Below are 12,303 nucleotides of genomic sequence, written 5' to 3' on the forward strand. Positions count from 1 at the left end.
GAGAATAACAGACTAATCTGATAGGGATAAAAGTCCATAAGGCTGTGAGTTTAAATCTCAAGATATTAAAGCCTTACTGTTCAGTTCAATTCAGTTTTATTTATATAACACTCTTAACAAGAGACAGTCATGAAGCAGCTCACCAAAATTTCGATGTTGTTTTAGAGCTCTAGATATAGTACTGATACTGAAATGCTAATGATAAACCACTTACTAGATTCTGTTGTTTGTTTTTAAAACTCTTAATGATCAAGCGCCATCGTTTCTTAAAGATCTTCTTACACCACATTCACATGGATATATATATACCGCCTTGTGGGCGGCTGTGGTTCAGGTGGTAGAGCGGGTTGTCCACTAATCGTAGGGTTGGCGGTTCAACTCCCGGCCCACGTGATGCCACATGCCGAAGTGTCCTTGGGCAAGACACTGAACCCCGAGTGGCTCCTGATGCCAAGTTAGTGCCTTGCATGGCAGTTCTGCTACCATTGGTGTGTGTGTGTGAATGGGTGAATTAGACACAGAGTAAAGTGCTTTTGAACCGCTACGGTTAAAAAAGTGCTATATAAGTGCAGACCATTTGCACCTTCTATTATTATTTTTAAAAAGAGGCTGAAAGCGTATCTTTTCTCCCAGGCGTTTTTAATCAAATTTTTACAACTGTTTTATTGTCTATCTTAATTTGGTTTTATTCTGTTTTCTATTTGACTTTTTCTTCCTCTGTTCATCACTTTGGTCAGCTTTGCTGTGTTTAAATGTACAAAAATGTTACTTATTTACTTACTACTATTAATCAATCAGGGAGGTTACCCAACATTTAATTTAAGTTTAAACATTGGCCATAAAAAGCACGTAGCGTGTTCATGCACTTAAGGCTGGTTTATACGTGAATAGTGATGCAAGCAGCATTGTTCACACGTACTTTCTGTAAATCTGGAGAATTAAATGTGACGTTTTCTAGCTGGCATGTCAGAGCCAAAACACCCCCTTTTTTAAAAACAATTTTATGCACAGCGACGTCGAACACACGCCTCTTCACACCTTATTTGTGATTGTTGTCATGATCTGCATCTCAAAATACAAACTTGCATTGACCTTACGTTCAAAAGTAGTTACCAATTCAAAATAATGATCCAGAAGACTGGTACGCAACAGGTTTAAAACTGACGGTGTATAAGGATGTTATTAAAAAAACAACAACAACAACAAAAAAAACATTGATGGTTTGTTTAGTCCGATGCGAACATCAAGTATAATCCCATCTTTAGGCTACTAGATGATGTCTTTCTAACATTTGCGAGTTGATTTTAAAAGAATGATTTAGCTATGTGCGTTAGTTACCATGGATAGAGTGGGCATGTTTATGTTTCACGTGGGAAAAGCGCTTCTGTAGAGCGCGGACGTTTTATGTTTTACATTGCGTCGGTATGTGGTGTTGTTAATAACTGATAGCAGCTGATTATCAAGAACATCGTACTGGGTCGGAACGGATATTTTCGCTCGCTTCGCATTGTCTGTAGACGATATTCTCACCTAGCCAGAGAGTTTTATGTTTTTCATCGGATTACTTGTATTGTAGGAAGGTGCTGCAGTTCGTCCTTTTGATATCATCATTAAACTTGAATTAATCGTGAACATCCAGATCCGCATGCAGATATGAACTGGAGATATGACATCACATGTGAATGAAGGGAATTACTTCCCATTCTGACCACTGCATCAGCAGTCATGTTTTCTATCGCCATTCTGCTTTCTCTTGCTCTCACACACACTGAAGGTTATTTAAGGCGATCTTCAAGCGCCTGAGAAGGAATCTGCTATTATTTCATAAATATGCCCAGTAGACCACGAGGAACAAGAGCCAGTGCTCTACATCATTTGGATTTAGAGCATTTCTCTCAAGGCTTGCTTAATTGAGGCGCGCGCGTGCGCCGCGCGTGTGTGTGTGTGTGCACACGCAAATTTACATTTTGGATCATGTTTCCAGCAGTACGCAAACTAATTTATGGACCTCTTCCACTCTTCTCAGTGATAATGCATGATCTGATTATTCATAAGGCAAGAATGTGTGTGTGTGTGTGTGTGTGTGTGTGTGTGTGTGTGTGTGTGTGTGTGGTGACTGGGGGAGTGAGACTTGTCACCGCGCACCTGGTGCCTCATTTCGAGGTTTGAACTCTGTGTGTGTGTGTGTGTGTGTGTGTGTGTGTATGTGTGTGTGTGTGTGTGTTTGCATCTGTAGAGCTCATCCTCTCCCCATCTTTCTCATCATTTCTTCAAAGTCTTCAGCAAAGACACCATGCAAACGAATGCAGGTGTTTTTGTTTGCTTGTTTGTTTGTGTGTGTGTGTGTTTATGCTTGGATAATTTAGCTGCCTAGACCTCCAGAGTCAAGTACTGCTCGATAGCGATCTCAATTATAATCAGTAACACTGACAAACACTAGCTACCTGGACGCAGACTCAGTAAACCCAGTCCTGCTGCTTTAGTGTTATCAATTTAAACACAGCTGATTCATTAATTGGGCTTTAACCAGGCCGGACCGCATCACATCATCCAACCGTTGATTAATTTCCTATAACGACACTTCCTGTCATGTTTTATCGCTCATAAACCGCAACGATTTGCCAACACTAGCAGTTTTTGATTTATTAAAGAGCGACACGTCACATTTATTTGTTTATAGTTACGTTTAATGTTGTGGAACATCCACAAAATGAGTTGAAGAAACCGTTATCTCCTGATGACGTCATTTCCCAGAGCAGAAAACTAAGTTACACTTTTACCTGTGAAAGCACTGACACCGGAGACTCCTTTTTTCTATAGCTGATGTTAATTGCCGTTAACTACATACAGTCCCGTTTGATTTTCCCTCTTTTCTCAGCTTTAAAATGGCTTGCTTTTTTCCTATAAACAGCTCGCTAGTCTTCAGGTTGGTTTATCCCTTTTTAACAACAAATGCAGTCTTCACAGGTGAAACCCAGGGCTCAAACCAAGCGCAGACATTCAGAGCTATTAATTCTTTAAACAATCAATTTAACAGGCCAGACCTGGGCAGCATGAAACACGACATCAGTCACACGTTCCAATATGTCTGATCACTTGAAAAAGTGGGAGGATTGAAACAAGTGGTGCCGTGTTCTAAGTTTTTTAACACATCTAGATGTAAATATGAAGAGATGAAAGCTGAAATTCTGATCGATCATCTCATATTCATCTTTTGATCTCAAACCCAAATGACTTCAAGGTATAGCGGAAACAATAGAATTGGCCTTGATGTTCCAATACTTTTGGAAGGGACTGTACTTTTTTGTGTGTCTAAACGTACAGAGGTCGAACATACACGGGAAGATTTTAATTCACATTAATGAACTCAAAATGTACACCGTTTACAATGCCAGAAAGCAAGACACCTTAGATAGATGGGATTTAGTTTACACCTGTAATAAATACAGTATCCGGATGTCTATGAATGAACGTTGATCATGTTATATTCTCACTATGGCATCCGGTGTGGCACAAGCAAGTATTATTGCGTCATGGGTTTATTTAAAATGCCTCAGATGCTCTAATGTTTAATGACGGACTTCTTGTCTGGGCAGGTCTTGGAACAACATGCCGTTTTTTGCTCTGGGAAACGGGAAGACCATCATGCTGAACACCACACTTCTCAATGTAGGAGACGACGCCTTCCTGCCCAAACTGCACGTCCAATTCCCCAGCAATCTTCACTTCATCAGAGTGCTGGATGCAGTGAGTCTACTTATACATTTTCATCCAAAATGTCTCCTCTCCTTATTCTTCTTATTCTTATTATTAACTCAAAAACTAGTGTTTGATATACATGCTTAATGTAAAAAAAGCCCACAAATCTGTGAAAGTAAACAGATCTCTTATCATTACCATTGATGTGATGGTGATTTCAGGAGGAGAAACATGTAAGCTGTGAGATCATTGAAGAGGAGAATGCGACCACCACCCTGGACTGCAGCGTGGGAAATCTCTACATACCAGCTCTGTCAAAGGTAGTTGTTGGTGTATTAACATTTTTCTCCTACAATGTTTCGTTTTTTTTTTCTTTATGTTCGGTTTGGCATTGATGTGCTGCTTTTTGTGTGCAGCTCAACATCAGCTTTCTACTGGACGTGAACCAAAACAGCAGCGCTGGTGACCTGAGCATCAGCATCAATGCCACAAGGTACGAAAACCGCAAGGATTCAGTGTAAGCGTACTGTTCTACAGTTCTGCTGTATCTACACCGCAGCGCTGTTGAATTCTGATTCTGATTGGTCAGAAGGTGTTGATTAATTTTCTGTAGTAGGGACTCTTACGCACGGACTTGTATGATGGAGGCTCCATGTGTCATCATTGACATGCTTGCTGTGAGATATTTTTAGTATTTTTGGGAGGAGTCTCTGGGAGGCGGAGGGGGTTGGACGGTGAGGTTGGACGGTGAGGTTGGACGGTGAGGTTGGACGGTGAGGTTGGACGGTGAGGTTGGACGGTGAGGTTGGACAGTGAGGTTGGACAGTGAGGTTGGACAGTGAGGTTGGACAGTGAGGTTGGACAGTGAGGTTGGACAGTGAGGTTGGACAGTGAGGTTGGACAGTGAGGTTGGACAGTGAGGTTGGACAGTGAGGTTGGACAGTGAGGTTGGACAGTGAGGTTGGACAGTGAGGTTGGACAGTGAGGTTGGACAGTGAGGTTGGACAGTGAGGTTGGACAGTGAGGTTGGACAGTGAGGTTGGACAGTGAGGTTGGACAGTGAGGTTGGACAGTGAGGTTGGACAGTGAGGTTGGACAGTGAGGTTGGACAGTGAGGTGTTAGCACTGTTGCCTCGCACCTTCGTGGTTGGGGGTTTGAATCCTGCCTCTTCCCTGTGTGGGCGGAGCTTACATGTTCTCCCTTTGCTTCTGGGGCTTCCTCCGGGCACTCTGCTTTCCTCCCCGTCCAAAGACATGCATTGTAGACTGATTGGCATTTCCAAATTGTCTGTAGTGTGTGAATGTGTATGCGATTGTGCCCTGAGATAGATTGGCACACCACCCAGAGCCCTGAGTTCCCTGGGATAGGCTCCAGGGTCCCTGTGACCCTGTGTAGGATAAGTGGTAAAGAAAATGGATGGATGGATGGATGGATGGATGGAAAGAGTCTCCAGTGTCAGAGGGAATGCTTTAACTTTTCTTCAGGACAGAGGAGGTTAAAAGTGAATAAATAAATAAATATATGAATAAATAAAAGCATGGTGTGAGGGAACAATTCTCTAAGTGATAACATGGAAACTTTTGGGCATGCCACACAATTAAATGTAACCCTAAACAGCTAAAAAATGACATTTTCATGAATATAAATCACAATCAATGTCAAATTTATTTATTTATTAAGTGGAATAAAACATTTTAGGATGCGTTGTTAGTATATAAACTATGGGGTGGCTTTGTGTCTGGCCGCCTCCTATAACACCACACCCCAAGTGTTTTGTTCTTTACTTTCTCATACACATGTATCCTGAGAACCTTCTAAACTACAGCACTGAAAGTCTAAGAGCAAGGAAGTTGCTTCAAATTGAGCAGTCTTAGCCAATACCCATTTTCAGAAAATATGTCTTGCTACTTCTCACTTCTGCATTATTCATGGACCATAATTTGGCATCCGGTACACACACAGACACACACAGAGAGTCCATGTGAGAGGCCCTAAGTGTGTTTTGGGTGTTGTTAGGGGCAACTGGTAAACGTATGCTGCAGGATATTATGAGTCACTCGAGTCGAGGCAGCACAGCTTCTCATTTTCTCATTGTTGAACACAGTATAGTTCTCACACACTGTGCCTGTTCTTGCGTAAATACACAACATAATTGCGCTTAAAGGCACAATTAACACGTTGACCTTTTTTTCTCCTTGAAAAGATTTTAAAAGTGTTTGTTGACCGTAATAATTAAATATATATATATATATATATATATATATATATATATATATATATATATATATATATATAAACTCAGAGAAATGAGAGAATGTTACTGATCATTTTAATATTATAATTTAATATTCGTTCTCATTGACATATTAATGCTCTCAGATAAAGACTACTGTATGATAAAGTGAGAAAGATGAGCAGCAAAGAATGTAGTGATAAAATCAAATGATGTTTAGATTTAGATTGAAGTCTAGATGATGTTCCTGTGGATGCAGAAGGCCTACCTTAAACTTCAGAATGCTTAAAAATGGCATATTTCATACTTCATAAACAAAGGTCTTTACTGAGGAATATAATCATTAGCAGGTTATAATATGTTTTAGGGTTGTCCATCTATCCATCCATCCATGCATTCGTTTGACTGAGATACTCATTAGCGCAATATCTCGAAGAAGAACGACTGGTTGAATGGCATATTGATGGAATTATGGTAAATGGAATTATTTGGGAATTGATCCAAACAGGGTCAAGGTCACAGCGAGGTCAAATATCTGAAATTTCTGTAGCTTCCTTCCATTCATTCCCGTTGACGTTGATTTCTACTTGTTTTCTTTCCATATTGTCCATTTGCTAATTGGTGAAATGTTTGTGCATTTCAGAGACAATTACGAAAACGAGGACCTTCTGCATGATAACGTAGCCTACCTGACTCTGCCGCTGAGATACGGTGTGGATTTCAACATCCATGGGTGAGTCACAGGGTTAACTCGAACTCTAACCACACATTAGTGCTGTGACGAATGCTTTATGCTGAATCATATACAGCAAACAAGGGCAATTGAACTGGTCTATCCACAGTCTTATTTACAACAGGTAGACAAGGGCTAGAACCAGGAAATACATACATGGATACATCACATGGAAAATGAGATCAGAAGGAACTAGGAGACTGTAAAGGTTTCTTTGGATTCTTGTCCAATTAGAACGCTACAAGAAAATCAAGGGACATTGCTCACATTCAAGACGAGCGAGAGAAGTCTATTACTGTATGTACAGTAACTGTTGAGTTACCGATTAAGTACAGGAAGTAAACAGGAAGCTTTTGTGAAATTAGCTGGGTTGCAAATTGTGTACAAATGTTACGTTCATGCTTGGGAACTAGGTGAGGTATGGTGTACTATTAAAACCTGAAGAACGCAAGCTGGAAAATGAAATGTGGACACTTAGTAGAGAAAGGGGTGGAGCTATCAGAAGCCATTACAGTGTGAATTTTGATTTTAATTGAAGTTTATAGCGACCATTTTGGCTACTGTTCTGGTGTGTATCAATAAAGTATGGCAATTTGTCAATTTAATTTATTAAACTTTATCTGTACTTAATTTGACAGTTGATAGTCTAAGGCTGAAGGTCACAGTGTATAATTTGAGACATAACTGCCTGACTCATGAGAATAAGTTAATAGATAAAGTAAAAAAAAAAAAACAACAACCAGCTCTATGATAATAATACATTTCAATAGAATGTATACTGTATAAACACAGAAATATATTGAGGAGCAGAAGAATAGCACCCATCCCTATGCTTTCTCTTTCTTTAATGTACAGATTTGTGTCTCCAACATCATTCATATTTGGGGACCCTGACCTGATGCCAGTCGACTGCTACACCCAGAAGGTTAATTACACATTTAAGGTACTGAACCCTTTATGCCAGTAATGAACCACGCACCACAACACAGCACCAACAAGAATACATTTCTCCTGTCTGTCAACACGTCAGTTCAGTTTTTCCATGTTTTTTTCACCAATAAAATGGGAGCAGTGTTTATGCTTTTAAATAAGACCCTTTGATTGACTGTAGTGCCACCTATCAGAGGTATAAGGCCAAAGAATGTATATGAAATACTCACTGTACTCCTGCACTGTTTAGCACCTTGTAATAAACTTATAGAAATGGAAAAAGGGCTTGATCTCAACAGATACATATGGCACTATAGAGATTTATATATATATATATATATATATATATATATATATATATATATATATATATATATACACACACAGCTGCAATCAAAATGATTCAGCATCCCATTGCAAATCAGGTTTATTGTGAAAATGTACAAACTTTCAGCTGCTTGCGATGAACAAATCAAACAAATTTCCTCAAATTCAACTGAAAATGCGACTTATAAGGACTTCCCCAGTTTCAAAATGATTCAACCCCCTGAATAGAATCCCTCGTAACAGCACAAATATACAAAGCAGGTGTTGTCTCAAGCACACCCGATGTGACTAATCAAGGGCTTCATTAGTTGCACCAGGTGTGCTTGAGCTGGAACACATGGAATACCTGAACTGGCTGGGGCGAAAATATATATGAAATACCTTGACGGGGCAGAAAAAGGAAGCTATCAAAGGCTGCAAGCAGATTTCTGAGAAGGCAGGTTGTGAAAAACCCTCGAGTGACTGCAAAAGACCTGCAACAAGTCATTGAGGTTTCAGTGAGCACAGTAAGGTGCGTACTAAACGCAGAAGGTTTCCATGCCAGAACTCCAAGACAAGATTTGCAATGGGGTTGAATAATTTTGATTGCAACTGTATTCCACTTAAGATATTGTACAGATGCTGCTTTATTAACTGTATAAAGTTATATAACTGGTAAGACACTTCATCTCCTTGCACTTCACTCAGATTGGCTTTTCTCTCCGGTTTATCTAAACCGCTAGAATTGTGATTGCTGTAGAGCCCTTCCGACACTCTTCTAAGGTCCCTTAAACTCTTCATTTTTATCAAGCAAAAAAAGCCTGTGTAGCACAATGAAGTCACTCTCCTGCAATACCGTGATGCTTCCAAATGATACTAAATAAAGTACGATTTACCATAACACATGTTCTGTGATTTGCAGGTGATGAACCTCGGTCCCAGTAAAGCTCTCGACGCCAAAGTGGAAATAGACATCCCTCAGGTTCTGGTTCCGTATCCGGATCGACTGATCCGAGTCACAGATTTACAGGTGAGATGGGAGACGATCGTATAATACTGTCTGGCTTTAAAAGCTACATCTGGAACATCGATGTACTAAATTTAGAGCTGTTCCTTGTCAGTAGTTGTAATTTATATGAAGAAGAGATGGGAGGATGTGTGTGTAGGAACTTTATTTGGGCTGATTTAAGAATGTACTTGACATTTGAATTTGTTTTTTTTTTTAGCAGGAAGTTTTATCCAAAGTGAATAAGGGTCAAGTTCAAGGGCTCAGCAGGGCCTCTCTGGGATTCAAATTCGGAACTCACCAATCAGTAGCTCAGAACCATAAGAATAGAGGCATTGGAAGAATCAACATCACTACAGGCAGCAGGAGTCCAAGGACTTATAGGTCCATTATTTTCCAGATGCTGTAGTGATTTACAATTGGGACTGTGTCCAATCAAAGTGCACAGCCGAGCGGTTTAGGTGCCTTGCTCAAGTGGCCCACGGTGGCTCACTTGAAGTCAAGATACACACAGTATTGGACGTTACATACTGGCCCTCATGCTCAATCATAAACCAGAAAATACTATACAGGATATACAGGAACTAGAGGTCCTGTTATATTATTAAAACATAGGACACAAGTATGAAAGACCAAACTCAGAGGGAAACAGGCCAAAGCTAGAGTGGGGACATGAAGTAAACGTCAGTGTGAAACATTCTACTAAAAATAGATAAGCAAGTGTGTATTTCGCAATTCACAAACAGTTTATCAACATCTGACTCAATGCGAAACGAATTCTCCTCTGTCTTGCAGACAACTCAAGGCCATTGCCATGTGAAGAACAGCAGCTGGCCACTGAAGGACGACTGTGACGTTCAGAAAGCTCCCTTTTATAAAGACCTTGTGTTCTACCTGTCAAAACCAGCAAAGCGTATAATGGTATAGCTCCGCCTCCTGCATTACACACCTACACACTTCTCTCAAATAAGAAAGCGTCTCTTAAACACACATCTGTTGTTACTTTGTCCTTCTGCAGTATTGTGTTCGAGTGGACGGAGCCTGCATGATCATCCAGTGCAGCTTTGGCAACATGGACATGGGCAAAGAGGTCACTATCAATATTGAAGTGGAGCTTAACCCCACTGTTCTTCAGATCAGCCCCGTAAGCATAACACACACACACACACATACACACACACATACACGGCATTAGTGCACACCACAGAGGTGTAGAGGTTCATCACTCAAATTCATCTTTAAATTCACTCAAACTCAACACTAACTCAAAGTCAAAATCAACTCAAATTCAACACAAGCCACTTGTAGTAATACTAGCTAATGGATTCATCACTCAAATTCAATATTAACTCAAACTCACCACTAACTCAAACTCCACACTAAGGCAATCGATACTAACTCAAATTCAGCAGTAACTCAAACTCGACACTAACACAATTTCAACATTTACTCAAACCAAACACTAAAGCAAACTAAACATTAATGCAAATTTATCTCAACTCTAACTCAATTCAACACTAATGCAAATTCATCACTAACTCAAACTTAACACTAACTCAAATCCAACATGAATTCATACTCAATATTAACTCAAATGCAACAATAACTCAAATGATATAACCAAAAATATACTGAAAAATACTGAAATTTCATTCTTCCTGTTGTTTAGGGGAGACATGCTATAATGCAGATGAACAGCACCATATCTGTCACATCACCAGTCAAAGACATTAACACCATCATCATGAATGATGACAACAGACCTATTGTAAGTCCATCATACAACGATTTATGTTTTTCCTATTCTACAATTGTCTACAATGTTTATTTACTGATTGAACGCAACATAAATGAGAATATAAAATGAAAGGAAGGGCAATATTGAGATTTGTAGGCCACAAAACACATCATAGTCCACAAAATCGATTGTGACGGTCGACATGGTAGAAGCTCACTGATAGTTGATTCGTCCACTCTGAGGACATCGGTATCCAGTCAGCAACGGCCAGCTTACGTCCAAGCTTAAGCTTACAGCTTACAGCTTATAGCTTATGTCCAAAGCCACATCAACCTGTGGTTTCCCACTGAAGCTAAGCAGGGTTGAGCCTGGCCTGTTCCTGCATGGGAGACCTCCTGGGGAAAGCTTAGGTTGCTGCTGGAAGTGGTATTATTCAGGCCAGCAGGGGGCGCTCACCCTGTGGTCTGAGTGGGTCCTAATGCCCTGGCATAGTAATGAGGACACTATACTGTAAAAACAGCACTGTCTTTCAGATGAGATGTTAAACCGAAGTCCTGACTCTCTGTGCTCTTTAAAAGTCCCAGGACACTTCTCATAAAGAAGTGAATGGTGAAATTGGACTTTATCTATCATGGCCCCCTAATAATCTCCATCCCCGAATTGGCTACATCACTCTCCTCTCCTATCCACCAATAGCTGGTGCGTGGTGGGTGTTCTGGTGCACTATGGCTTACGTCGCTTGATCCAGCTGGATGCTACACACTGGTGGTGGTTGAAGTGATTTTCCCCATACATATAAAGTAAAGCGCTTTGAGTTTCTAGAAAAGTGCTATATAAATGTAAGGAATTATTAAAACACTGGACTTCCTGTTTAGTTGTGTACTCCTAAATCACATGTTGTTTCATAACTGACAGAAAGAGTGCTTATTACTGGACTCAAATTTTTTGGACCTTTGCAATTCCAGAGCTATTTGTATTGGATTTGTTTTTAAGAACTGGCTGACCTTTAACCTCTGCACCTCTACAGGTGAAGCTAGAAGCGCACAACAGCCGGAAGCTGCCACCGATTGTGGAGTACATAATCATTGGGTTCAGTTTGTGTCTGGGTCTGTTCATCTTTGGCATACTGGTCTTCTGCCTTTGGAAGGTGAGGAAGACTTCTTGTGAACCCAGCTCCAGACTAAAAGCTGTATAGAATTGATATGTTTTTTATTTTCCATTCATTTTTATTGTCTTGAATGTTTCACCATGAGGCATTCTTGAGGCTCAATATTTCTTTCACTCTCTCTCTCTCTCTCTCTCTCTCTCTCTCTCTCTCTCTATATATATATATATATATATATATATATATATATATATATATATATATATATATATATATATATATATATATATGAAGAGATGACACTTTGCTACAATGTAAAGTAGTGAGTGTACAGCTTGTGTAACAGTGTAAATTTGCTGTCTCCTCAAAATAACTCAACACACAGCCATTAATGTCTAAACCGCTGGCAACAAAAGTGAGTAATGGATGGATGGATCAGTTTTGAGTATTTCAGAAACTGATGATCTCCAGGGAATTTTCACACACATCAGAGTTTGTACAGAATGGTGTGAAAAACTTTGAGTGAGAGACAGTTCTGTGGGTGGAAATGCC

The 12,303-nt window shown here is 40.0% G+C and overlaps 1 protein-coding gene across 1 annotated transcript in view; it reads left to right on the plus strand.

The window, feature by feature from the left end:
- The window catches only part of itga4 (integrin alpha 4), a 45,161-nt gene that overhangs the window by 30,455 nt on the left and 2,403 nt on the right, over window positions 1-12,303 (plus strand). Inside the window, exons 18-27 of the mRNA XM_053680803.1 lie at window positions 3,597-3,747; window positions 3,921-4,019; window positions 4,116-4,192; window positions 6,577-6,666; window positions 7,522-7,609; window positions 8,825-8,932; window positions 9,704-9,829; window positions 9,927-10,052; window positions 10,578-10,676; window positions 11,674-11,793. Coding sequence (XP_053536778.1) covers window positions 3,597-3,747; window positions 3,921-4,019; window positions 4,116-4,192; window positions 6,577-6,666; window positions 7,522-7,609; window positions 8,825-8,932; window positions 9,704-9,829; window positions 9,927-10,052; window positions 10,578-10,676; window positions 11,674-11,793 — 1,084 coding nt within the window. The remainder of the gene's footprint in view (window positions 1-3,596; window positions 3,748-3,920; window positions 4,020-4,115; window positions 4,193-6,576; window positions 6,667-7,521; window positions 7,610-8,824; window positions 8,933-9,703; window positions 9,830-9,926; window positions 10,053-10,577; window positions 10,677-11,673; window positions 11,794-12,303) is intronic.

This window comes from Ictalurus punctatus, chromosome 6 (genome assembly GCF_001660625.3).
Source record: "Ictalurus punctatus breed USDA103 chromosome 6, Coco_2.0, whole genome shotgun sequence".
NCBI classification, from domain to species: Eukaryota; Metazoa; Chordata; class Actinopteri; order Siluriformes; family Ictaluridae; genus Ictalurus; species Ictalurus punctatus.